A 27624-nucleotide genomic window follows, 5' to 3' on the forward strand; every position below is an offset into this window, starting at 1 on the left:
GGGGTATTACTCAACCACTCCCCATCTCATCTACACCAACAGTGCTTGCATCCACTTTACTAGCGTGTGTTTCAACGGCCCACCACCACCACCCTCCACCCACCCAAAACCTTCTTTTGTGGCTGCTCCTCCCTCCTTGCCCATCAATATAACAAACCACTCTCTCTTTCTCCCCTTTCCCAAGATCCATTTCCACCAATTATCCCTATCCTACGCCCCACTCGCCTAACGTGCGCGCAACTCAGGCGAGGATTGGATTGGCCGCTATGTCAGTTGCCCGTGATTCATTAACGCCGCCGCTGTCGGAGTTAGGGCCACCGCAGGGACACTTATTTTAAACAGAAGGCAGTCACGCCGAAGCCGAGGTTGCTAACGTGCGCCGCTCGCGTAATCACTTGATTTTTTTACAGACAGAGAGAGAGAGAGAGATGTCGGAGACGACTGACGCCGTGCCGGAAGCCGGCGTGGATGACTTGGCTGCGGTGGTGGTGGAGGAGAAGCCAGGGAGGAAATTTCCGGCGCCGTGTTGGACGCAAGAGGAGACTTTGGCCCTGATCGAGGCCTACCGCGAGAGGTGGTACGCGCTCCGCCGCGGGTACCTCCGCACGGCGGACTGGGATTCGGTGGCGGAGACGGTGGTGAGCCGCTGCCCCGACGCGTCGCCGGCCAAGACCTCCGCGCAGTGCCGGCACAAGATGGAGAAGCTCCGGCAGCGTTACCGCGCCGAGAAACAGCGATCGATGTCCTATCCCGCCGGCCGCTTCTTCTCCAATTGGTTCTTCTTCGAGAACATGGACGCCATGGAGAACGGCACCGTGGTTTCCGCCGCTAGATCCAATCAAGAGCCCGATAAACAAACAATTTCCGGTAATGCCTTTGGTTTAAAAACCTTGATTGATCAGAACATTCTGAAATTAAAGCTCAATCCCTCAAAACTCACAAAATCCATTGAAGATTCGAACCCTAATTTTGGCTTTGATCAAGAGATCACACCAAAGAATTTTGGGGCTCGAGTTCCAAATGGCTACCTCTCGTATTTGGATGTTGCAGCCAGCAAGAAAGAGCAAGTTGATGTTCTGCATTTGGAAAATCCTTTTGGAATGAAAACCAGAATTGATGGAATTCCAATCCCTATTGGATTCAAACCAAAGAGAAGCAGTTTCAATGGTGAGCTAAAGAATGGCTTTGATGTTGTGAACAAGGAAATGGGGAAGCATGACAGGGGGATGAACTCGAATCTCAGCGAGTACAATGGAATCAACCCGAGCGAAGAGTATATAATGAGGGTGTTTGCTGATAGAAACTCATCAGTTCATGTCAGGGGAAACAATGGTGGAGGAGCTATGGAGGATTCCAATCACGACATGGGCGTCTCTTCGAATAGGTTTCTGTCGTCTAGTTTGCCTAGAGTAGGGAAGAGGATCAGCGATGGCAGCAGCGGTGTAGGGTGTAAACGGGAGAGGAATTCAGTCGATAGCGTCGACCAAATCGCTGCCTCGATCAGGTTCTTGGGAGAAGGGTTCATGAAGATCGAGAAGATGAAAATGGAGATGGCGAAGGAGATGGAGCAAATGAGGATGGAGCGGGAAATGAAGCAGAGCCAGATGATACTCGAATCCCAGAAGCAGATGGTGGATTGTTTCATGACGGTGTTGAGTGAGCTCAAGAACAGCAAAAAGGCGAAGAAGACAGGAGGCGAGCACGGGCAGGAATCATAGTCCAGGATTTCTCCATTGATATGAGTTTGGATTTGATGTTTATGATGCTATATATGAATCAGGTTAGTGCAAAATGCTGAATCTGCTACTAGTTTTAGTAACTTATATTATCATCATTGAGAGGTATATGTAGCTTCTGTAGCCATGACAGTTATATGTAACATAGCATAAGGTTTGCCTTGAAGGAAGCTCACTGTGTACAGCTTCTGAGCATAATAATATTGAGTTCACCAACATTTTCTGAGATCTCATTGAATTTGATCGCGCAAAATGCATTGGGTTTTTGAATCAGATCATGAGACTTGATGGTTCTTGATATTAACTTGTAAGAGAAATAATGTTCTTGTAAGAAATTTTGTTATAACAGAGTTACAATTACCAGGTGGAAGATCCATTTTCTAATGCTACTATCTACTTATAGTTTGTAACAGCTCTAATGCTACGATTGGACTGCCATTGATAGGTATCTGGTTGAGGAGGTGCAGACCTCACTCCCCCGCACCCTCAACCCCACTATCTAGATATGATTGGTAGGTATTCGGTTCACAAAGTGCGACCCCCTCCCCCACCCCCCAACTCCATTATCTAGATACGATTGGTAGGTATTCGGTTCACAAGGTGCGACTTCCCTCCCCCACACCCCCCAAACTCCACTATCCGGTTCACAAGGTGCGACTTCCCTCCCCCACACCCCCCAAACTCCACTATCTAAATACGATTGGATTGTCATTGGTAGGTATCTGGTTCACAAGGTGCGACCTCCCTCCCCCATACCCCCAAACTCCATTGTCTAGATACGATTGGACTACCATTGGTAGGTTTCTGGTTCACAAGGTGTGACCCCCTCCACCACACCTCCCTTCCCCAACTCCACTATCTAGATACGATTGGTAGGTATCCGGTTCACAAGGTGCGGCTCCCCTTCCCCACACCACCCAAACTCCACTATATAAATACGATTAGATTGTCATTGGTAGGTATCTGGTTCACAAGGTGCCTCCACTATCTAGATACGATTGGACTACCATTGGTAGGTATTCCATTCACAAGGTGCAACCCCGCTCCCTCACACCTCCCAAAGTCATCTAGACACGATTAGACTGCCATTGGTAGGTATCCGGTTCACAAGGTGCAAACCCCGGTTCCCCACACCCCCCAACCCCACTATCTAGATATAGATTGGATGATCATGTCCGAGACTAAATTGTGATACCTTTGGACCAGATTAAAGCGATATCTAGGTTAGTCGGGATCCATTATCTCATCGATTCTTGAATTGCTTTAAACTTGTATGAGTTATATAGCTAATGCTAAGTAAGATAGAGCCATTCCCAAAAACTCAAACATCCAAATGAACAAAAAAGGATTGTATTTGCTCAATAATGTCATCATGAAAAATAGGATTGAAAAACTACAGGTTGCTGAGTTTCAGTATCCCACAGATAAATACTCTTGAAATCATATGGAAATAGAGAGTGGCATATCTCACTCATTGTTTCTAAAGAATCGGATTCCTATTTACGTCTTTATACAGCAAGTAGCGAGTGCGAGGTTTACCCAGAGCAGCATACCTGAAAACCGAGCAAGCAAGTCACACTTCATACAAAACTTTTGCAGACTCGGGATATCTATAATGTCCTATATATGTACCGCAACTTACCATTGGGGCACGAACGGTGCCATCCAAATAGCATCGCCAGCCTCAACAGGATACCTGTCAGCCAAGTACAATGACTAATATCACGACAAGATTTCACAACTTTACGGGTCTAAAAGTATGAAAAGTAATAGAAAGCGCTGACAGGCATTGAATAAAAGATTGAAACGCTGCTTTAAAGCGTATCTCATCAACTACAGAATCAAGATATCTGTGTGCTTACCAGCTATCACCTAATCGATATATACCCTGCCCCTCCAAAAGCAACAAACCGTGCTGGTTGTAATGGACCTCCTGCCAACCAGCCAAAAGCGTGAGAAATGTTATAATAAATTAGAAATTTGAGGCTGAGGCGGTAAACGCTTGTATAGTATACAGAAAATCTAAAAAACGAAAAAGAAAAAAGAAAAAAGCCGTATTAACATAATGGTCAACAGCTTCAACACCACAAGAAAAGATTACCTTTACATTCAGGAATTCTCCCGGTTGAAAATCCATGATCTTGCAGCAAAAGAATGGAAGGAAAAGTGATTAAAGGATCGGAAATTAATAAACGATAAACAAGGCCTTCCCCGCTCCACCCCTTTGGGGGAGAACTCGCTACTTTTTGGATAACCTGAATGATTCCGGAAATTTATTTGATACTCACATGAATATTGAAATCATAATCTAAAGATGTCGGAAGAAGCTTCCTCAGTTCAAAGACCTGAAAAAGATTGAAAAAACGATGAATAATTGCTCTGATAAAAACAAAACTTAACTCGATGACTAGAATCATTTCTTTCAATCAGTTTTCAAAACCAAAAAAAAAAAAAAAAAAAAAAAAAGCAGAAGATAGATATTTACCTCGCCCGGGGTTTCAAGGAGGGGTTGCCTGTCTGTCGAACCAACAATCTGGTGGCTTGCGTAATTTTCGATTTTGGAATATCTAAACGAAAAAACAAGATTCGAGTCCTTATGCAGTAAAACGGGCCACCAGTACATTTTATACAATTGAACTAAAGGTTTATAGTGCTTGAAGTGGAAAGAAATGGTAGAGATACTCAACGAGCATTCTAAAATGCTCGGTAAAAATAAAAACATACCTTCTCTCGAATACAACGAGGGTTGCAGATGCATCAGCTTTCACAGCGTGTTCCAGATTCGGAGGTAAATAGGCATAAGAGTCCACCTGCATAAAACGGATAAAAGACATTAAAAGCTCCAAAGATACCCATTGACAGAAATAAGAGAATGAGAGGGACCTAGGCCAAAAAGGTTCGACTTTTTGTTCAAATACTAAAAAATATATATTTTCCAATGAGAGAATATAAAGCATTGTTATTAAGAATGTTTTATAGAAACCCGATAACTGCTTTAACTGTATATATAAAGCTCAGAAAAGTAATGGCTCGGTGTCTGAAAAATAGTTACCTTCAGTTTGTGGCTATTCCCAGACACATTAGTCATAACTACCTCGCCCTCAACCACAAATATGAACCTGACAAGCAAGGTAAAATAAATTAATTATTCATAACTTCTCAACAGTAATTGGAAATAGAATTTTTACTGAGACGGAAGTTGTAAAATTGAGTATAATAACAGCCTTTGCACCTTTCGACACCGCTTGGAGGAAGCCCTGATATTGAATTTTCTGGAAACGGAGAAAAGCGGGGATGAGGGGTTACATAAAACAATTTTTGCAATTTGAACATTCAATGGAATGGACCACAGCTCAAACACTCATCAACCGAAGAAAATTTGACAAGCAATCACGAAAAACTCAAACCTTGCATCTTTGCCAAGTACATAACGAAATGCGATCCCATTTCGGGTGTGATTAGAAACGCCCCGAGGGTGTTTTTCCTGTGGGATTATTTCACGAAGCCAATCGATTAGAATCTTTTGAAGAATCGAGACAGAATACTCAGAAATGTTTGATTGAGCATACCAATCAGGTAAAGGGCTGAACACATGACTTTCGGGAGTAATTAAAGCATGGTCTCTCTTATAAACACTCCTAGTAAAACCTGGCAAGTCTGCAAATAAGCATAATCACATTTAGTTTTCAGCAATGTGTCCCAACTCCAAACTTCCTTAAACAACTATACCCTTCTTAAAATCACACCAAAAAACAAACAAAGTATATGTATGTGGGCAAGAACATAACAGCACTTTCAGAATATAGAATTTCAGAAAATCCAAATAATTTCTTCCTCACAAAATATTTAATCAAAAAATTTTAAATATTAAATTCTTGCCAACAAAAGGCAAAATCCCTCCCCCGGAGGAGGTAAATCAGGGTGACGCAGCAGCCCGGAATGAATAGTGCCAGGTGCCTACATAAAGCCCACCGCACACTACAGCAGCCCGGAATGAATAGTGCCAGGTGCCTACATAAAGCCCACCGCACACTACAGCAGCCCGGAATGAATAGTGCCAGGTGCCTACATAAAGCCCACCGCACACTACAGCAGCCCGGGCTCGATCTTGCGTACTTGCCCACAAAAGGCAAAATCCCTCGCCTCGGGGCCCACATCCCGGCCTAACAGGATTTGTGGAGTGACTCAGCAGTGTGCCGGGTGCCCACGAGAAATCCACTACATTGGGTGTAACTCTAACACTGACAGTCCAGGCTCGATTTTGCATACTTGCCCATAATCTACTACCAGAAACCAATTAAGCTACCCGTACAGGCTTAAATATAAAATTCTTATTCTGGGAATTAGACAACTTTTCCTTTACTTTGCAATCAAATGGGACACTGACCTTGGAGGTGAGGAGGAGAGAGTGTAGGGTTAGTGACTTTCCAATACAGTGGTCTAGAGTTGGAATCAGCATTCAAGATTGATGGTGCAGAGCAAAACCCTTCTTGGGCAACTCCAATCTTAACAGAACCTGAAAGAACTCATCAAGATCGACATATCTGTATTCAATAATGGTGCTAAATTAACAAAGCAAATGCTATTATTACTATTATTATGTGGTTATTAGAGAGAGAGAGAAAAAAAAAAAAAGCAGTGAAATTTGCGATTGGAGAGAGATTTACCGAGGGTGATTGAGAGAAGAAGAAAGAGATGAAAAGATTGCATCTTTGAGAGGTTTGTTTGAGTTGGTGATACTGGTCGGGGATGTTTGCAAGTGTGTTTCCCAGGGCTCATTTGAGGTTGTCCTGTTGTGTTGTGGTTTGCATTTCTGAGGTGGGAGATGAGTCAGCTGCCAGACTGAATCTTGGAATCGTCTGAGATTCCTCCTAGGGCTCAGCTCTTTAACTATAGGGTCACAACCTTGTGTGAAATTGTCTCATAAATCTTTATTTGTGAGACGGATAGAGTCTGATCGGATTAATATGTAAATATAATACTTATGTTAACAAATATAACATTAAATCATGAATAAAATACTTGTTCCTTATCAAGCAAAACACAATATTTTTTTTAGGGCAAATGTAATACTTTTCGAAAGTGATGCGGAAGGAATTATAAGCTTCATTAGAAGCAATGCAAGGCCTAGAATAGCACCACACAACATACTAGAGGCATGTAGAAAAGAACTAAGGAACTTGGAGACGTGGCAGATTTTACCAATCTTAAGAGACCAAAATCAAGTAGCTGATACACTTTCAAAGGCTTTCTCCTATCTTCCTCGAGGTTTACATGTTTTATGGGACCCCCCGACCTTATCAAAGGGTTACTAGATGATGATGCCTCTGGGATACGTAGATGGCGCGAAACACTGTCTCTGAATCATTAGAATGTAAAAGCTTGGGTACCCCCCTTCCAATGATATATATAAAAAAAAAATGTAATACTTTTATATTTTGACGTAAAAAGTATTACTTTTGAAATCCAAATCAAACAAGATGCATTAACCCGTAAACAAATGCCAAATACAACTGGGTGTAAAAAGTTTTACTTTTTTCATCAAAAATATTATATTTTTCCTTATAAATTGTTTACATTCTTTCTTTCTCATTGTACATGAACATAGAGCCTTTATAAAATTCATTTTTTAATTATAATCGCTAATAAATTAAAGAACTCCTCTTAGCATTAGTTGAAACTGAAAGAGTTAATTTTTAAGTAAAAGAGTTAACATTAAGATTTAAGCCATTGTTCATTCCAACTACAAAAACCAATTGAGGGTTTATGGCTAGGGGTGTGCAGAAATCGAGAAACCCGATCAAACCAACCGACCCGAACCCGAGGAGGAGCAATGGTGTGGAATATGAAACCGAATAAGCTTACCCGATCCGAACTCGTTCTCAGAAGCCGGTTATAAGAAGGCGGTTTGGGGGTTGTAAATTTCACCCGAACCCGTCCGACAAACAGATTTAGGGTTAGACTTTGTATACCCTTAGGTATACGACGTCGTGTAAGCTTAGTATATATGTTGCATTTTAGGGCTTGTAGCTGAAACCCTTGTCATTTGCGCAGCTTCGTGAGAACTCTTTCGACTCTCGTAGTCTCGTTCTCTCTTCTCTCTACTCTGAAATTTAAAACCCTAGTTCTTAATTCTTTCTTCTCCAGTTCTCTCGTTCTCTCCGAGTCTCTTCTAGAGTTATAGACTTACAGACTGAGAGTGTGAGTCTCCGGTGGGAGCTAATATTGTTCGGTGGAAGCCCTATTCTGTTATTCAGTGTGTTATCGACTGGTGCGGTGGATTGTAGATTGCAGGCTCGGAATCGAAGCCCTTTGTTCTCGGGTGTTTAATTTGGAGAAACGAAGTAATCTCTAAACCCTAATCTTATACATAATTAGATTATAGTCTTATAGATTGTGATACGTTGTTGTTAGTTGTGATTCTATGATTTTGTGGACTGTGATAATGTCAATCTGTTGAGAAGTTCCAGATTGCATGTCACTTGTCCCTTGTTTGTGAATTTCTCATACTTAGATTAGGGTTTCTATGATTAGGGGTGTTCAATCGGTTAACCGAACCGTTTTAACCGAACCGAATTAATCGAAGTTTTTTTTCCTTTAACCGTTAACCGAACCGAAGTTTGCTCTACCGAATTCACCGAACCGAAATTTTTTTCGGTTAATCGGTCGGTTAACCGATTAACCGAACTTTTTAAAGCTAAAATTTAAAATTCTAAATATAACACCTAAAATAATAAATTCAATTAAAATAAAATACATATCATAATAAATTCATAACAAAATAACAAAAACATTAATTATAAACTCCAAACATCCATAACCTCAAATTAATATTTATATTTATATTATTATTTATATATATATATATTAAAAACTTCGGTTAACCGTTCGGTTAATTCGGTTAACCGACCTTTCGAACCGAATTAACCGTTAACCGAAGTTTTAAAATTCCTTTAACCATTAACCGAACCGAAAAAGTTCGGTTCGAAAACGGTTAACCGAACTTTGTCGGTTCGGTCGGTTAACCGAAAATTATCCGAAGTTTGCACACCCCTATCTATGATCCTGTGGACTGTGATAATGTGTGAATTTCTGATACTTTGATTAGGGTTTCTATGATTCTGTGGACTGTGATAATGTCAATCTGTTGAGAAGTTCCATATTGCATGTCACTACTCACTTGTTTGTGAATTTTCTGATACTTTGATTAGGGTTTCTATGATTATGTGGACTGTGATAATGTCAATCTGTTGAGAAGTTCCAGATTGCATGTCACTACTCACTTGTCCCTTGTTTGTGACTTTTTCTGTATTTTTGGTGGAAGTCATAACCCCTATGTGTGAAATCCATATAAATGTTGTGCATTATGAAGTGTGAATCTGTTGAGACTTGAGAACTGAGAAGTTCCAGTCTTGCAGATTGCATGTCATTCACTTAATTGCCCATAATGTATAAGAAATTGTGATATACTAATGTGGTGGAATGTGACACCCCGAAAATCCTATCCTTTAAATAGGATTAATTGGATAATTAATCCTAAGTCATCCTTGTGGACTTTCTTATCAATTTTCAAAATTGATAGTCGGAGGACTTAAATTGACTAACTCCTTGGTCAACTGATTTAAGTCAAAAGGTGGACCTTTAGCTTTGATGGTTGTACCTAACTCTTTGCGGTCTTCCTAAGTTTTTCTAGGGAAGGTAAGGGCATTATAGCCTTTTCACATTTGCTTGGCCTTGAGCCTTACCCTATATCAAGCCTAGACCTCATTTTCCCACTTTGGCAAGAAAACCTTTCTCTACCTTCTCTCTAAGAAAAACTTGGCTTATTCTCCAAGCTAAGAAGAATCTCCTCCATCCTTGCTAGGGATCATTCCAAGATTCCACATTTCCATCTCCCAAGCTTAAGGAAGGTTAAGATCTAGGATTAGTTGGTGTTTTTAATTAGCTTTACCTAGCCTTTATCTAAGATTAGTGTTTTCCTTGTGGTTTTGGTTGTGTAAGAAGATTTGGTTGAAGAGGAGCTTCAAGGAGAAGCTTAGGAGGGTAAAGAAAGAAGTCTTTTGGTCTATAAAGGTAACCCATGCTATACAAAACCTATTTTCTACTTGATATGATGATTCTTGACTTCTATTTGATGATTCTTGGTGTTAATGTGAGATGTGATGCATAATATTGTGTTTATGCATGTTTAGAGCTTGTATCTAGGATCCTTAAATGCTATTCTTTGGGTTATTATTGTGTTCAAGTCATTTCCTTGTTGTATGTGAGATTTTGGGTATTTTGGACTTGAACTTGACCTTGGAGATGAATTTCCCCGAAGGAAATTATTTGGGGTACATGTGTTCCCCGCTGGCGGAACAGCGGGTGGCTGTCCACCCGCCGCTCCACCCGCGGGTGGTGGGTTGTGCACCGGTGAGTAGAGGTGCCACCCGCGGTTCCACCAGCTGGGTACGTGTATTGAGGTGTGACGGGCGGTTGTTTCCCCGTGGTTCCACCCTTTGGTATGTGATGTATTGGCCTCCGTTTGTTGAATTGATGAGCTTTTGTGTGTCTCCTTGATGTTTCGTATGTCTAGAACTAGGTCCTAACTATCTATGTTAGGATTTGGTGTCTTGAATCATGCTTATGGTCTAACTTTGTGATTCGTTGGATTAATGTGAGTCTTTGAGGTTCGTTGGAACCGTTTTGATTTACCCGTTTGATGAGCATGCTAGAGATGATGTCGTTGATACTAGTATGTGTTGTTTGTCCATTCCTCAAGACAACCGCCGTCTATACATATGTATAGACGGCGGTTCTTACATTGAACCGCTGTCTATTCATATGTATTGACGGCGGTTTTTACATTGAACCGCCATCTATTCATATGTATAGACGGCGGTTCTTATATTGAACCGCTGTCTATACATATGAATAGACTGCGGTTCCTCAAGAAAAGCGCCGCCTATACATATAATTGTTGAGATTACACGACATACATAGTGAGATTAAACGGCGGTTAGCAACCGACGTGTTTTAGAAGTATACACGGCGGTTCAAATAACCGCCGTAGAAAGTTTTTATTTACAAAGGCGGTCACTTACACGGCACTTCAAGAACCGCCGTGTATTTATAAAAATAACCGTCGTGGTAAGTGTGTTTTGTAGTAGTGCATGTTGATATTGAATTGAAGTCCATTGTCGTGGTTGAGTATCGTTTCATGTCTTTCATTGGAACCTCTTGATTGAATTCTATGATGTGAACTTGTACATCTTGTGTACCGTTGTTGGTACTTGATTGAGTTATTGATGAGCTGCAATTCTCTTGATAATGACTATGTGTGACTATGAATGAGATTGGTGGTAATATTATTTGAGCTTTGTTCACGAGATCGGTGGTAATATTGTGTTATTTAATGGTACCCTCGTGTACTGAGAGATCAGTGGTAATACTATGAGATTGATGGTAAAGATTGGTGGGGGACGACGGTCCCAGGCGGAATAAGGTTGGACTCAGAAGTACAGGGTGGCAGTAAGAGGTTATGGTTGGAACTGAAATAAGGTCGGGGGTAGCCATAAGGTTGGAACAGAGCATAAGGTTGGAACGTGAAACTTGTCATTGTGTGATTTGTTGTATTCATTGCTTATGATCATGTCTATCGTGAACTCTACCTTGATTATGGTAGGTTGCGTCTAGTGTTGAGTATGTTGCTTGTTGTCCTTATGGACTTGTTGATTGTTGTTGATGATTGGTCTTTGTTGAGAGTGTTATGTTGAGTCTCTTGGTGTTCCCTCTCTTGGTTTCAAAGTGATATATACTGTATTCCTCTGTCTCAAATGGTTTTATGATATCTATATATTATGTTATTTAATGCGTATTTGTGGTACTAGCATCTTTCGCTGACGGGTGTTATCTTTATTGCTTTTACAGGTTTTGAGTAGCTTTGGAGAGCGTGCTACTGGCTGTAGCTAGTTTAGTTCTCCTTTACATTCCTTTAGTTGACTTATGGCCTGTGTGCCTTACTTCCTATGACTTTGTTATTGAGGTTTTGGTTTAGACTTAGCCTGTGCACCTATGTTTGAGATAGGTGTGGCATAGCACCTCCGTACTTAGACTTTGCTTCCGCTTTATCTTAATGGATGTTTAACTTGTTTTTCCTTTAAATTAAGCTTTTAAATTTTGGTAAAATCAGGGGTGTTACATGGAAGCCCCTAAGTTTTGAAATCCAGATAATGATTCCTGATGAGTGATGCAGATGAGGCCATGAGTTGTATAACAATCTCTGCCTCTCTTGAAAGGGAAATTAAAACCCTGATTCTGGATTTCAGTAAAAAATGTCAAGTTTATGGATGTATGCCCTTAATGGTTTTGAAAATGGTGACACAATTACACAAACTAAATTACTTTAAAAAAATAATAATTATGTATTCTTTGAAAATGATGACACAAAATGTGTCTGATTATGGAATGATTTCTGCTTTCATGCTTCGTGCTTCTGTGTAATTGTGTAAAAATGTGTAATTGTATGGCTTACTGATAGTTAACTATTTCTTAGATGGGAAATATCAGTGTGCCTAGTAGTCAACCTCCCAACTCTTCAATAGAGGGACCTTCAGGGGTGGAAGCCCAAACTGCTAAGCATAATGAACAGCAGAATGTGCAACCTCCTGCTACAGTTCCTGAAAAGAAGAGGAAGAAGGTTGAGGCCAGATCCTTAGTATGGGATCATTTTGAGAAAATTCTTGACAATAATGGTGTTGCTGTAAAAGCCAAGTGTATTTACTGTGCAAAAGTCTATCTGTGTGAGTAAAAAAAACATGGTACATCTTCCTGTAAAAACCACATGATGAGTTGTCTAAAAAATTCTCACTCCAAGGATACTAGGTAGTCTCTTTTAACATTTCAAGTTGTTACATCATCTGATTCTGCACAGCCTACTGTGGGGGAAATAGGGACCTGGGTATTTAATCAAGAGTCAATTAGGAGAGCCTTGGTTGAAATGATAATCATTGATGAACTCCCCTTTAGATTTGTGGATGGAATAGGTTTCAGGAGGTTCATAGCTATTGTTTGCCCTATGTTTATAGTTCCATCTAGGTGGACTATAAGTAGGGACATCCTAGTTATCTATGAAGAGGAGAAACTAAAATTAAAGTCATTTTTAAGGGGAAGCAGTCATAGGGTTAGTATCACTACTGACTCTTGGACATCTATCCAAAGAATTAACTCATGGTAGTAACTGCCCATTTCATTGATTCTGAGTGGAAGCTTCATAAGAAAATCCTTGCATTGGTCCTTGTTACCTCTCACAAAGGTGAATATCTAGCCAAAGCCCTGGAAAATTGTTTGCTAGAGTGGGGACTTAGAAATGTGCTTCCTGTGACTGTTGATAATGCCTCATCAAATGACACTACTATGGGGTTTCTAAAGAAAAAATTGGTGTCTTGGGGATCATCTACTGTGAGGGCAAAGTATCTTCACATGAGATGCATTGCCCATATCTTGAACTTGGTAGTTCAAGATGTTCTAAAAGACAGTGATAGTTCTGTTAAGAAGGTTAGGGAGGTGGTCAGATATGTTAGAAACTCTCCTGCTAGACTTAAGAAGTTCAGGGATTTGGCTGATTGGTTGAGTATTGAACAAATGTCTTCTTTGTGTTTAGATGTTCCAACCAGATGAAACTCTACCTATTTGATGTTGCAGTCTGCATTAACTTACCAGAAAGTGTTTGAATCTTTGGAATCTGATTGTTCTTTCAAGTCTGATTTGGGTAATTCAATTCCTGATTTTATGGACTGGGAATCTGTTGGCAGTTTGGTCCAGTTACTGAAGTGTTTTTATGACATGACCATTAGAATCTTTGGTTCTTCATATGTCACCTCAAACACATTCTTTACTGAGATTTCTGATCTGTACTGCTTATTGAAAGGCATGGTGGAAGCTGGTGGGTCAGTGGGTGAGATGTGGAAAAATATGAAGGCAAAATTTGAGAAGTATTGGGTGATGTTGATAAAATAAATCTAATGATTTTTTTTTTTTTTTTGCAAACATTCTAGACCCTAGAGACAAGTTAGAGTATATGTCTACTCAGTTTAATCATATGTATGGTGAGGTAAAGGGTAAACCATTCTATGACAAAGTAGTTGCTGCTCTGACTGAATTATTTGATGATTATTCTACATCTGCCTCTTTTAGTGTGAGTTCTGTCCCTTCTGCGCCTCTTCTGTTTCGGTTGGGAAGCCACAACATTTACTCAAGTCCCAAATTAAAAAACAAAGATTGGAGTCTGAGGGTAAGAAACAAACTGAGTTGGATATGTACTTGAGTGAGGCAATAGTTGAAGAGGATGAATCTTTTGATATAGTTGGATGGTGGAAGATCAACTCTGCTAGGTTTCCAGTTCTGTCTATGCTTGCTAGGGATGTCATAGCCTTCCAATCTCAATTGTTGCCTCAGAATCTGCCTTCAGTACATCTGGGAGAGTATTGGATCCTTTAAGGAGTTCATTAACTCCAAAAATTGTGGAAGCATTAGTGTGTACACAAGATTGACTTAGAATGCAAAATACTCCTTTATGTATTGAGGAGAGTGTGGAAGAGTTGGAGAGGTTTGAACAAGGTATAACTTTAGGTCTTTAGTAGTTTAGTCATTAGTTTTTTTTTACTGTTTTTAGTTTTTTACTGTTTTATACTAATACTTGTATGTTTATTTTGCAGAGTTAAGTGGTGATGGTGAAAGTGGGAGGTCTCTTGGTTCTACACTTGCTACAATTCCTGTAATGTTATTCTTGACATTACTTGATTTACTTACTTGATTTTATTGCAATCTGTTACAGTATTTGACTCAATTGCAATCTAATCCCACTTGGTATTTTTTGAGCCCACTGTGACTGAATGACTGATGTTATTAGTTACTGGCTTGAATGCTTGAATGCCTGGACATATGTAACTGTAAGACTGTAACTCTGTAAGTATGAAGGCCTGATAACTTTTACTAAGTTTCTGCCTCAAGTAGTCCAGTCCCTTGGGCATTTGGTTGGTAATGTATGAACTATTGTCTATTTTATTATGTTTGTTCCCTTTAAGTTGGCATTTGACAATGATGAAGCTTCCACCTTTAATCTGAAAAGAAAAGGATTAAGTTGGTGAGTTGCTCTATACTTAGTTATATTGAAGCAACTTGCCCTTAATCCAAATGATATGGAAAAAAAAAATACTTACTGAGCCAAAATTGATATAAACATATAATCCATTCTCTGTGTTTCATCTTTTTTTTTTTTTTTTTAGAATTCTAATGCTTGCTTGTGTAATAATTATTTTCACTAACTTGTCAGTTGTCACAATTCACAGGAAGAAGGGTATGTCTAATTGTCTAAAAGTCTAGGAGTTAACACTTGCTGATTGTTGCAGATTTTGGTGATTTTGGTGCTTCAGTAGTTCAGTTTAGACTGATCAAGTGTTCAGTAGTTGTGTATTTGTAAATTTGATCCTTAAATCCTTTACACTTAACAGTTAACACTCGTGTAGAGTTTTGATCCTTTTGGAGATTTGGTCTGGACTCTGTAACAGTTAACACTATCAACTTTACTTTTGTAAGTTTTGCTAGAGTCTTAGACACTTAAGACTCTTTGTATTAGTTAATAGACTACTTAGTAATACTAATTACTAAGTTAGTATTACAGTATTAGTCTATTACACTAGCAGTTATTTATTCAGTTACATACTAAATTGGTAGATGTTTAACTTTTTCTATTAATGAGCTTATGTTATTGGTTTTTAATTTGATTTGTACATTGTTTTAAAACCGAAAAATTAACGGATATCTGACCGATCCGATCCAATCCAATCCGAAAAACGTTATAACCGAACGAATAAGTCAACAAAATAAAACTGATTGGGGAGTCAAAACTGAAATTCAAAATCCGATCGGAGTACCCTCCCCGCCATCCGAACCGTCGGAATGCACACCCCTATTTATGGCAGCTGATTGGCAAGCCATATTTATCTTATCACTAATCTTTTTCTACGCGCAATATGCAAAAGTAAATTACCAAGTAACTTGTAACTCATTGGCAATCTCTGTGGCTCTTCCAAATGGAAGGTCACAGATTCAAACCGCGGACGCATTGACTTCTTTGTACTTCAATATGTTGAAAACGTATGTATGAACATATACTATATTGTAATAGAGCCAGTAATATAAAAAAAAAATACACAATATTAATACTCGATGTTCAAATCATAGTTATATTAAAATAACTTTTCAAAAATGATAGTATATAATTTTTTTTTAAAGTCATAAAATACACAGTTTATTACAATTTATAGTTGATAATTTAGTAATAATTATGATATGATTAATAATTGTTAAAGTAAAATTTTTAGATATAGTAAATGATTAAATATAATTATGGTAGCATTTAATATACACTAACGAAAGTTAAACAATGTAAGGGTAATTTTGTTCAACAAAAATAATAGTATAATATTTGTAGCACGATTTACACTCAATAAGCATAAAAATACAAACATAAATCAAGAGTACTAACCTAAATTCATTATATTTTTATATGTTTTTTACTTATATTTATTATATATTTTATTCTAAATTAGATTTAGATAGATTGGATTTAGATTAGATATGAAATAGGTTATTGCTTATTGGATCATGCCTGATACCTTATCCCAACAGAAAGGGACATTTTATCCAATGAAGTGCTCCAAAGTCCAAACAAAAGAACACTCCATAGGATAATTTGGGGGTTGATTTTGTAGTAAATGTTAGATGTGAAAGAAGGTCATGTAAACTATGTAGTTTGCTAAAGCTTGTCGAAACAACTAATTTTCGAGTCACGTAAACTCGTTGTCTTATATTTTATGTCAGTTTAAACAGGTTAAATCTAATCGTACATAATACAAAATATAGATTAGAACGAACTACACTATCCAAATTTTAAAAAGTGGCTAGTCTTTTAATCATCGAGACTGATTTTATAGAGACTCGACTAAGTCTTAAACCAAATCTAGTTTAAGACCGAGATAGACAAACCCTAAAAAAAAAAAAATCCTAACTAACTAATACTAAATATGAACGGAATATTCTTGATTAATCAAAAGTCACAGAATACAGCATAATAAACAGAATATAAGAATCACAACAAGACCGGGATATATAGACCTAATCTAACTAGAATACATAAGTCCTAATAAGGATTCTATTTCTCCATTGACAATACAAAAGAGTATAAATGCAAGTTACATACATAGTGGAATATATTCCAAAATACAAATTTCCAAGAAGTTGCAAAAAGTGCAAAGTTAAAAAGAGAATAAATTAAACTCTCTTCATCATCAAGAATCCTTAGGGGTCTCCTCTTGCCAAGTTGCTTGCCATTGCTTGTCATAGAAAGTTGTCTCCTCCACCAACTTCTTCAGTGTTTCTATGTCCTCATTCTTTCTGATCAAGAGGACACCCGATACAGCTACGAACAACAGCGTTTTGCAGAAGAAATTGCCCATTTGATCGACGAGGCCAACCCCGGTCAAGCTATCAACCACGTATGCCATAAAGAACCCGACCATTGCAGCCCGCCCTGCATAAAGTTTTCACCATTATATTGCAGCTCTATTCAGATGAACCGTAAAACAACTCGCAAAAACCCGCGTTTTTGGAATTGTAAGAAACGAGGGGAAAAGGGTCTCGGAGCAAACCATTAAGGAGTTCAGCTTCGGGAAGGTGGAACCTCTTCATCCATACCCACCAAGGAATGATTGAAGTGTCAAAAACCACGGGGTCCTCATTACTTGATGACTCCGGGTTATCTTCTAACCATTTCCTCCTCCTAGCCTCTGCAATATAGTTAACGTCGCATAATTATGTGTCAAGAGAAAAATCTACACGCTGAATGTTGTGGTGGTTGGGTATATTTATAATATAGGAACACAATCCCCAACACATTTTCATCTAAAGTTATGATAAAACAAATGGTTCCTAATGGAAAGGGAGAGTTTAATGACACATTGCACTCTCTTAACTCAAAAGGGAAACGTGAAAAACAGTGAGAGTGAAACACAACTGCATATGAACAGACCGGTTAGCGAATTATTAAATTTTGGCTTCAAACCGCACTGCAAAACATAAAGCTGAAGCAAAGAATAGAGCTATGTAGTGCAAACTAATAATTTGGTGATTGTGCAATAACATCTGGCAAAAGAAAAAGAAAAATGGAAAATATAGTTCATAATCACTAAGGAAGGGAAAAGATCAAACATTGAATCCAAACCATACATTCGCCCAAAATAAGAGTTGAAATTAAGCCATCAGATCTTAGATAGTGTCGAGCTCTTTTTAGAAAGAACTACTCCCTATAGAGATTCAAATTCTTGTATGCCATATTGAGAGGCGTAGCCCCTTCCACCAGGCGAACCCCATTGTTAAATTTATGATACACTGATACAATCTCACGTCGACTTTACAAGAGAGTATGAAGTGGTTAGTCTGAGAAGCTCTCCCACTTATCTTTTTAAGTATTTAATCTTTAGAAGTGTTTCTAAGTAAAAAAACCAATCTTCACCTCTCATATGGTTCCTTTTATGCTAAAATCCACCATACATTTCTTAAACACTTGCTTCTAAATGCTTGTATCAAAAGATGCCTACATGTGACAATAAGCACCATAAATATCGTAAATATAAGTAATAAATGTTTATCCAACTATCAGCTCAGACTTCCTTTCGTGCCAAAGGTCTATCTAGTATTCACCCGCACACATGAGGGGCGTGTTGAGCACTATAAATATAAGTAATCAGTCCAACTAGTCCAACCATTAGCTTAATATAGGAAGACAATTAGCAATGAAAATTCTGTATAATCAAACTTGATATGAGTAGCATAATCAACCAAATTTTGGAAATTCATCAATTCATGAATAAATCATAAACTAAAATCATAAAATGATATAAAATCAGAAATGAGAGACAAAGGGGAGAGGCTCACCAGCATCAATCACAGAATTCCAATGGGTCTTCCCATCACTCTGAAACTGACTCAAATCCCAAGTCCCACCCACCCATCTCGGATCTTGGAACTTACTCACCACTTCCGGCGCCGGAGCTTCGACAGCCACAGCCGGCGGCGACCCGTTGGAGTTCAAGGCCTTCCCATTAGCCTCAGGAGCCTCACCCACCGTCGTCTCTTGCTCCTCCACAGAAGCCAAGCCGGACCCATTCCCAGCAGCAGCAGCACTTGCGGAAATCAAGAATGGGAGATTCTTGGGCTTTTTGAGAGAGATGAAGAGTGGGCGTTGGGAAAGATGGGGTTTTGAAGGAGCAAGAGTGGGGAAGTGAGATGGAGAAGGCGATGAGAAAAGGGGCATGGCGGCCATTGTGGTTGGCTGAGGAAATGCAGAAAGGAAATCTCAGAACATTGTTGGGCTGCCGAGTTGGGGATAACCTCAGCCTCACAATCACAATTGGGCGTTTTACTTTGTAGCTTAGGCAGTTGCCAAAATTGTTGTTTTTTTTTTTTCTTAATATATTTATATTTTTTTTAATACGCACCCAATAATATCACTTTTCATATAAACTTTTTCCCAACTCCAATCAGAGCCACAGGATACAAAACTAATCATTACGTTTTTTTTTTTAAGGAGTTAATTGCAAGTAGCGAGTAAAATAAGATTATCTTTATCTATACAATATCCTCTCATTTTTATGACTTGGACCTTATTTTTATTTTTTACATTATCAAATTTACAATTAATTTACTATTTTTTTTTACATCTTTGTAATATTCTCTCACTTTTAAAAGTGACCTTACTTTCAATAAATAAATAAATAAATATATAATAATAAAATTTTAAAAGAAAAATACAAAAATTGTCATTTGGCAACAAAAGTTGTCATTAGCAACCTTGATAAACAATGTGGCATTGAAACAAAAAGGAAAATGAATTTTTTTTCCACCTCACCCTTAAAAGTGATAAACATTCCGGGTTGAGGATAGTTTAAGCCCCGTTGGGCACTAATCATTACTTAATGTCAAAAATTTGTGTAAGATTGTGTCTCGGATCTTTATACGTGAGACAAGTCGCGTCAAGATAAAAATTTAATAATGAAAAATGTAATACTAATCAGGAATAATAAAATGCTTATTAGTTATATGGGAAGTGTAATACTTTTGAAGAAAAATATAATAATTTTACATTTTGATTTAAAAGTATTACATTTTTTCTTAAATATTGAATGGAAATGGAATTGAAATTTCATGGAAAATAAATTCCAAGAAAATAGGTTCCATTGTTTGGTTGGTGGAAAAGAAATTACTGTGAATATGAATTTCATTGTTTGGTTGAGTTTGGAATGGTAATGAATAATGAGTATAATGACAAATATAACCCTACACAACAACAATAATAATAATATAATAAGAGTAATTAATAAAGAATGGTGAGAGTAAAATTGTCATATTAGTTTTTCATGGAAAACTTTTTCCAAGGAAAACAAAATACCTAGGATGAGCTAGGAATTGGTTTTCTTCATTTTTAAAGAAAACTTTTTCCAAATGAAAAATGTTTTCCATCAAACCAAACAACATAAAACATCATTTTCCTTCACTTTTAGGAAAACATTTTCCATGGAAAATTTTTTCTATCCAATCAAACACCTCCTTATAAGTAAAAAAAAAAAAAAAAAACACTTGCCAACATTACTTATTATAAGGGAAAATGTAATACTTTTTGATGAAAAATGTAATACTTTTATATAGCATCAAAATGTAAAAATATTACATTTCATCTACTAATAAAATAGAGAAATTTTTACTTTTACATCAAAATGTAAAAGTATTACATTTTCATTTTACATCTCACGGATCCGTGAGATGCTCTCATACAACTGCGACCCTTACCTAATTGGTAGTAATGCGTCCTGCGCCGAATGATCTCTCTCGTCTACTAATACAATAGAAAAAATATCACTTTTGGCCCCCTAACTATTATACATGAATCACATTTTGTTCTTGACTATTAAAATTTTCTAATTAGGTGCATGACTATGTAATTTGTATCACATTTGGTCTTGTCGTCCAATTTTTCACCTAACTATTGACGGAAGTGTTCCTTCCTTCTGGAAGGAGCACTGTATTTGCTTCTTCCGAAAGGAGTACTTCTGGAGGAGCACTGTATTTGCTTCTTCTGGAAGAATGCAAACTGCACAAATTAGGTATCAATAGTTGAAGAAAATGCACTATAAATTGCACAATCGTAATTACAAAAATGTGTTTTTTTTAAAAAAAAAAAATACTTTATAATGTGTTTTAATAATATTCTTTTTTTCAGATGTACGTACAATTAGTTATGCACGCGCGAATACACAATCAAACATTACAAGATATACAATAAGTAGTTCACAATTCTCACAAGAATAATTGCTTTCATTTGCTCCCAATCCTATATATGTGGCATTATAAAATTTCTTGTATAAATTATAACACCATATCTATTTTAAGAAAAGAAATTAAAATACTACTTTAGAAATTGTATGTTTTTAAACCTATGGATATTTGTCTGATCTGTGAATACAAAAACTATTTTTTCAAGACAATACATTTCAAAATATATTGAAATGGACAATCTAAGCATGCACCAATAGAACATTCATAAATATTCTAATTTATACATTTAATACACATGCAATTCATAATTTATACATTTCATGCAGGCAAGTATTTTGTGCATTCTCACCCCCTCTTCATTGTTATTGTGCAGGATCATAACATCGAAATTAAATGAGCAATTATTGATGGACCACTGTACTACATACATGTGCAATATAAACATGGTTTGTTTTTGCAAAGTCATTTTAATATTGAAAGTTTTTTTTTTAAAATCAAATGTTAACAAATCTTGGAGATAATACATATTCAAATGGCTTTATTTCTTGAGATATTGGAAGAAACCAACACAACAAATAAGAACACTATCGAAAAAGAAATTCTATAGGAATATAGGCATACAGCTATACCTATACAAATACATTAGGGGTGGGCATATTTTGGGTCAAACCCGAATTTTTGTGGGCCCAACCCGGAAAATACAGTCCAGTTCGGATTCGACCCGGTTCAGATTCGACCCAGTTCGGGTCCAACCGGATAAAACTGTGTTGAAGGCTTGTAATTCGGTTCGGTTCGCGGTTTTAAAATATTAGATTCGGATTCGATCCCAGTTCCGCCTCCTTTCTCTCCCGCCACTCGCCCGTCTCTGAATCCCCTCTTCTCCTTTATCCCGGCTCTGTCTGTTTCTCTCACTTCTCTTCTCCGTTCTTTGTCTCTCAGATCTCATCTCAGTATATCATCCATCACTCTGATCTCTCACCTTCGCCAATCACCAGTTCCTACCTCTCAGTTCTCCAATCTAATATAGGATATAAACAGATAATTTATGTGCAACAATTTGTGTGTTTGATCTTATGCAATGTGCAGTGAGCTTGACCATGGCTGAAACTCCAAAAGTGAAGAATATTCCCTGCTATAGGATATTGCTGCTTGCCTACTTGTGTGTGTATTGAAAATTTAAAGGAGATAAAGGTGACTATAAATATTGAAGTTTTTGTATTACTGTGCGTGTAAATTAGTAGATATAGCCAAGTACATCAATTTTGATTTGAAAATAAGTAGATCTAGACAAATTCATGTGCAATAAGGTTGATTCAAGTGATTTTTCTCCCTTTTATCTCATTTAAATATGTTGGGTAAAAAGGTGAAAAATCCCCAAATATAATAATTCTACAGAAAATTATTATAACTTAGGGAAAACAGAAAACCGGGAAGGAAAAGAGTTGAGTGTTTGGGTGAAGGCTTTAGCACGAGTTCGAACACAAGGTTCTTTTCCTTAAAACCTTATTTGCTACCTCCCACAAGTGCTAGGAGCGTTGTAGCCTAGGTTTCCCAGGATAAAACGTGCTACGACTCTTTGTTTAAGCACCTAAACAAAGAGCCCGGCGAACAAAACAAAGCTGGGGAAAGAAGAGAGTAGAAGCAGAAGTTTTGAAGCTGAAAACTATACTGGAATTCCTTCGTTTTTCTCACTGTGTGTGTAAAATGCTTCTGCCCAACCTCTTCTTTATATAGGGCTCGTTGGAAGGGATAGCATTCAACATGGCAGTAAATTGGGATTAAAACCAATTGTATAACACCTGTAACGGTCACCCACTAAGTAGGATTAAACTCAGAATTTAAAATTGGAATTAAAACAGTATTAATTCCGTAACAGATGAGTTTAATCTGTACAACAGGCTGAACTTTCGGGTTTCAGACCGTTGGGGTGCAGGTTCACACGAGAGCATACGGACCAGCAACACGAGAGTACATCTCTCGTGGTCACAGATGCACGAGAGTTGTGCTCTCGGTGCACCACAACCGAACCAAGTGACTATAACAGATGGAAAATGATACCGAAGTTTGGCATAACTTAGCCCGCACGGCCAGCCAATTTCCGGACGACATTCGTGCCCGCGCACGCGAGCTCGGGCTTGATTCAAGCCTTTTGAGCTCTTCTAGTTGGATTTTGATTTGCACCCCCCCCCCCCTCCCCCCGCGCGAGAGAGCCTCTATGCTATACAATTCTACAAGCTTGAAAAGAGCTCATGTATATAAGGGGGGCAAATCTTGTTTCCAAACCAATGTGGGACAAAGTCCTACATTTCCCTTCATTTCCCAATTCAAATGGGTCTACTTTGAGAATCAATATCTCATTCACCCATTATCCGTTTTGAGCGTACAATATATCAATCTCTTCGTCTCACTACGAAGAACACGAATCCACTTTGACCCGACCCAAATCGGAAGTGGACCCCACTGATAATTGTACCACAAGGTAGCCACTTATAATGCCATTTTATGTCATTTTTAAGCTAATTTTCCAACAAAATATTGTAAGTATTGTATATTTGTATTGGTGAAAGAAATACCATTTTGGCTTAGTTGCTTAACTTGCTTTGTTCTCTTTTGTGCTTTGACAAATAAGTATGAATTGGTTCTCCCTACTTTTGGAATAGCTTGTTTATACTGTAATGCTATTTGAATCTGCAAACCAATCTAATATTACATTATTTTGTTACACCATTTCTCTATTTCTCTATTTATGTTCATTCTCTCTTCAAATAACAGTGATATTGGTTCTCTTTATTGTAGCAAAATATGGAATTTGAGGAGAGGGGATCGGAATACAACTACAGCTTTAACTGAACTTGCCAAGGATTTTCATTGCTTTTTTAAAAAAATAAAAAAATTGTTATTTATGTTTCATGTCTCTAATCATTATTTTATTAGAATAGTAAATTATTGTAATGTTAATAAAGTTTTTTGTTGTAAATTATTAATTTAGATCTTTTAGGTTTATTTTAGAATTTTATTTTCTTTCTTTATTTTCTCAATGCCTTTGATGTAATAGGGGGTTCTTATTACTGTATTTACTAACTTTCTAGCTCAAAACATTTAGAATTTTTTATTTTTTAAAAAAGATTTATATTTTTGGGTTTAATCACCCGAACCCGAAATATGCCCGACTCAATGTACCCGAACCCAAAAAGAATCGGTTAATTTTTGATTCGGTTTCGGATTTAAAAACACAGGGCCTGAAAACTTTCGGGTAACATATTTAGACACGGGTTGAACCCGAATCCGACATGTGCCCACTCCTAAAATACACATGCACACAAAGATACATTTTGTTGTTCTCAAGAGTGAGCAAATATGAATTGCATAAATACACATCAAGATCAAAGGAGAACTAAGGAAAAAAACATTGCTTAGGATGTGCTGATGTGTACTACCAGGTTAAATAGTGGATTTTGAGATGACGTCAGATATGAATACTAGTGCAGTTTATAATAGTTTATCGAGTTAATTTCAAAATTGTCCTTTGACTATAGCGAAATTATCAATTTAGTCATTGACTATTTTTTTGACCAATTAAGTCACTCAATTTTAAAAATCTTAACCAATTTGGTCCTCCGTTTGTTTGACCGTTAGTCAATCGTTAACTTGGGACCAAATTGGTAATTTTTTGCTATAGTCAAGGGACCATTTTGGTAATTAACTTTAAGGGTGGGCAATTCGGTTTAGTTTTCTCAAACCAAACCGTACCAAACTAGTTAGATTTGGTAATATAACGAACAACCGAACGGTAATAGATTCTTATATACCGAACGGTTCGATAAAAACTCGAACCGAACTGAATTTGTTCGGTAAAAACCGAACCGAACCGAATACCGTTTGAACTTTGGATTGCTATTTTGTTATAAGACTTTGGAATTTGGATATGGACTATGTAAACACCATAACATATAATATATAACTTTTGATAACAAACCATAAAGAAATCAAATAAAACATTTACGAGAGATACCCGTGAAAATATGAGCTGAACGACAGAGCAAGCAGTGTGGGACTTGGATTTACTTTTTATTTATTTATTATTATTATTATATATTTTTTTAAAAAAATCAAACGGTATTCGGTTCAGTTCAATTTTTTACCGAATAATTCGGATCGGTTTTTTATTGAACCGTTCGGTATACAAGAATCCAATACCGTTCGGTTGTTCTGTATATTACCAAACCAAATTAGTTCGGTTCGGTTTGATACGGTTCAGTTCGAGAAAACTAAACTGAATTGCCCACCCCCCTAAAGATAATTACCAAAATGGTCCCTTGACTATAGCAAAATTACCAATTTTGTCCCAAGTTAACGGTTGACTAACGGTCAAACAAACGGAGGACCAAATTGGTTAAGATTTTTAAAATTGAGGGACTTAATTGGTTAAAAAAATTAGTCAAGGACCAAATTGGTAATTTCACTATAGTCAAGGGACCATTTCGGTAATTAACTCTAGTTTATCCTATGGTGTAGATATTAATTTGTAAATTTGTAGGAAATAGGGATGGCAATGTGCCCCGTCCCTGACGAGATCCCCGCCCCGAAAAAGACGAAGATGAGGAAGATTTTCGGAGAACGAGGACGGGGACCAAAGACGGGGATGGAAAAGATTTTCGGAGAATGGGGACGGGGACACCCCTCCCCGCCCTGCCCCGTCCCCGAATAAATTAATTAATAAATAAATATAATAGTGACAATATATATAAAATAGTAATACTATATAAGTGGCACTATTGCACTTATACTAACAGTACACTAACATTATACTATATTCATATATGTAATTAACTATATATATAAGTGGCAGTATTATATATTGCAATCTACTATATATACAGGTAATATATGCTACACACACACACACACATATATATATAGAGAGAGAGAGTTAATATGTTAATTTCTGAAATTAGGACTTATATTTTAAAATTTTTATTATTAAAATTTAAAATTATTTAACATTTGTTGGATCCGTTGGTAGAAAAAATAAATAATAATCAACTAAAAAGATTATTATTTTTTGGAAAAAATAGGGAAGGAAAGATGGAGAATTTGGCTAGTGTTTGGTGTTGGGTTTTTGCAAGAGTCAAGCGATCACTCTTTCCTTAAAACCTTATTTGCCACCTCCCAAAGATGCTAGGAGCGTTGTGGCCTAAGCTTCCTAGGATAAAACTTGCTATGATTCAATGTTTGAGCATTCAAACAAAGAATTCGGCGAGCAAGACAAGGCTATGAACACAGTATGGCTTAAGAAGAAGTAGAAGCAGAGAGGTTTTGAGGCTAAAAAGATGAACTTTCGTGTTCCAAATTTTTGTGTGTAAATATCTACTGCCCAACTCCTCTTTATATAGGGGTGAAGGATTTAATAGCTTTTAATTAGGCACTTAAGGGCACCCCTCCACCTTCCTGTAACAGCAACCTTTAACCTGGGTTTCAATTCGAAAATTTAAGATTGGAATTAATTCAAAGAATTAATTCCGTAACAGTAAGAATTGAACACCCAACGGTCACAGAAAATAGTACAGGTTCGTGCAGGCCGAAACTTCCAGTTTTGACCCCAGGCCGAAACTTCCAAGTTTCGGCCATGGGCCCTTTACTGTCTCGGCCCTGCATGTTTCGGCCACAGGCTGAAACTACTTGTTTCGGCCATATAAGTTTCGGCCTCATGGCCGAGACCTTCTAGGCAGTTAGGCCGAAACCATATAGGTTTCATGGCCGAGACCTATGGTTTCGGCCACATCCAGTGGCATATGTTGGAAAATTGATTCCGAAGTTTGGCATAACTTATTCCGGACGACATTCGTGCCTGCAGGTGCCGGCGCACACGAGCTCGGGCTTGAATCAAGCCCTTTCAAGCTCTTTTAGTTGGAATCCGAATCCACTTTGATCCGACCCAAATCAGAAGTGGACCCCACTAATAATTGTACCACAAAATAGCCACTTAACATGTCATTTTAAGCTATTTTTCCAACAACATTTTGACTCAAAGTTGACGGGGAATGAGGAATCTCTGTCCCCGCCTAATTCCCTCGTGGGGACGGGGATGGGGAATATTTTCAATTCCCCGCCGGGGACGGGGATGAAGAATATTTTCAATTTCCCGCCGGAGACGGGGTCGGGGATGAAGATGGGGAGTATACTCCCCGCCCCCGCCCCGTTGCCATCCCTAGTAAGAAATTCCTAGCTTTAATGACATCTACTACAACTCTACAAGTACAAATTTATTTATATTATAATGGACTTGAATTGAATCAGACCCAACCTTAACCAAACTTTATCCCGTCATTACTTAAAATGTATAGATTTTAAGAAGACAAGACAACTTTGTGCATTTTTAACCCTAGATTATTTTGTGTAAAGTACTCATACCCTTTAATGAGTTTGAATTTCCATAAAACGGCAATGACATTGCCTTCTTTCCCCTCTCATTTTTTTTAATTGAAAAAAAAAAAAAAAGGCAAAGCCATTGCCTTCT

General features: G+C 37.7%; 4 protein-coding genes and 1 long non-coding RNA gene across 5 annotated transcripts; 2 read left to right on the forward strand and 3 right to left on the reverse strand.

Moving 5' to 3' along the window:
- Nucleotides 1–1965, forward strand: LOC109174886. Its single transcript, XM_019324126.1, has one exon. It carries the CDS (start codon nt 429–431, stop codon nt 1716–1718), a length of 1290 nt encoding a protein of 429 aa, XP_019179671.1. The 5' UTR covers nt 1–428; the 3' UTR covers nt 1719–1965.
- A 1099-nt stretch (nt 1966–3064) lies between these two features.
- LOC109174807 ((S)-ureidoglycine aminohydrolase) lies at nt 3065–6608 on the reverse strand. Its single transcript, XM_019324044.1, has 13 exons — nt 6404–6608; nt 6124–6252; nt 5306–5393; nt 5144–5220; nt 4969–5008; nt 4789–4855; nt 4461–4546; nt 4222–4303; nt 4025–4081; nt 3838–3876; nt 3599–3669; nt 3379–3432; nt 3065–3289 (listed from the first exon to the last, which is right to left on the reverse strand). Exons 1-13 carry the CDS (start codon nt 6513–6515, stop codon nt 3217–3219), a joined length of 975 nt encoding a protein of 324 aa, XP_019179589.1. The 5' UTR covers nt 6516–6608; the 3' UTR covers nt 3065–3216.
- Nucleotides 6609–12270: 5662 nt separating this feature from the next.
- LOC109174849 (zinc finger BED domain-containing protein RICESLEEPER 2-like) lies at nt 12271–14213 on the forward strand. Its single transcript, XM_019324076.1, has 4 exons — nt 12271–12517; nt 12952–13271; nt 13419–13715; nt 13911–14213. Exons 1-4 carry the CDS (start codon nt 12271–12273, stop codon nt 14211–14213), a joined length of 1167 nt encoding a protein of 388 aa, XP_019179621.1.
- Nucleotides 14214–16911: 2698 nt separating this feature from the next.
- LOC109174888 (light-harvesting complex-like protein 3 isotype 2, chloroplastic) lies at nt 16912–19200 on the reverse strand. Its single transcript, XM_019324129.1, has 3 exons — nt 18711–19200; nt 17426–17563; nt 16912–17307 (listed from the first exon to the last, which is right to left on the reverse strand). Exons 1-3 carry the CDS (start codon nt 19096–19098, stop codon nt 17066–17068), a joined length of 768 nt encoding a protein of 255 aa, XP_019179674.1. The 5' UTR covers nt 19099–19200; the 3' UTR covers nt 16912–17065.
- A 1167-nt stretch (nt 19201–20367) lies between these two features.
- LOC109174812 lies at nt 20368–27226 on the reverse strand. Its single transcript, XR_002053183.1, has 3 exons — nt 27133–27226; nt 25784–25787; nt 20368–20378 (listed from the first exon to the last, which is right to left on the reverse strand). It is a non-coding gene; the product is annotated as an uncharacterized LOC109174812 (long non-coding RNA).
- Nucleotides 27227–27624: the final 398 nt, after the last annotated feature.

Source organism: Ipomoea nil, unplaced genomic scaffold (assembly GCF_001879475.1).
Source record: "Ipomoea nil cultivar Tokyo-kokei standard unplaced genomic scaffold, Asagao_1.1 scaffold0666, whole genome shotgun sequence".
In the NCBI taxonomy this organism is placed as follows: Eukaryota; Viridiplantae; Streptophyta; class Magnoliopsida; order Solanales; family Convolvulaceae; genus Ipomoea; species Ipomoea nil.

What these genes read in the sequence shown, in the direction of transcription:
- LOC109174888 (XM_019324129.1), bottom strand. Translation starts at nt 19,098, where the DNA reads ATGGCCGCCATGCCCCTTTTCTCATCGCCTTCTCCATCTCACTTCCCC. An exon ending in GAATTCTGTGATTGATGCTG is followed by an intron (nt 17,564 to 18,710) that starts GTGAGCCTCTCC and finishes ACTATATTGCAG; the next exon opens with AGGCTAGGAGGAGGAAATGG. An exon ending in CGAAGCTGAACTCCTTAATG is followed by an intron (nt 17,308 to 17,425) that starts GTTTGCTCCGAG and finishes AACTTTATGCAG; the next exon opens with GGCGGGCTGCAATGGTCGGG.
- LOC109174849 (XM_019324076.1), top strand. Translation starts at nt 12,271, where the DNA reads ATGGGAAATATCAGTGTGCCTAGTAGTCAACCTCCCAACTCTTCAATA. An exon ending in GTGATAGTTCTGTTAAGAAG is followed by an intron (nt 13,272 to 13,418) that starts GTTAGGGAGGTG and finishes TTGATGTTGCAG; the next exon opens with TCTGCATTAACTTACCAGAA. An exon ending in CAAAATTTGAGAAGTATTGG is followed by an intron (nt 13,716 to 13,910) that starts GTGATGTTGATA and finishes TGCCTCTTTTAG; the next exon opens with TGTGAGTTCTGTCCCTTCTG.
- LOC109174807 (XM_019324044.1), bottom strand. Translation starts at nt 6,515, where the DNA reads ATGAGCCCTGGGAAACACACTTGCAAACATCCCCGACCAGTATCACCA. An exon ending in CTCTCCTCCTCACCTCCAAG is followed by an intron (nt 5,394 to 6,123) that starts GTCAGTGTCCCA and finishes GCTTATTTGCAG; the next exon opens with ACTTGCCAGGTTTTACTAGG. An exon ending in CCTCCAAGCGGTGTCGAAAG is followed by an intron (nt 4,856 to 4,968) that starts GTGCAAAGGCTG and finishes CTTGCTTGTCAG; the next exon opens with GTTCATATTTGTGGTTGAGG.
- LOC109174886 (XM_019324126.1), top strand. Translation starts at nt 429, where the DNA reads ATGTCGGAGACGACTGACGCCGTGCCGGAAGCCGGCGTGGATGACTTG.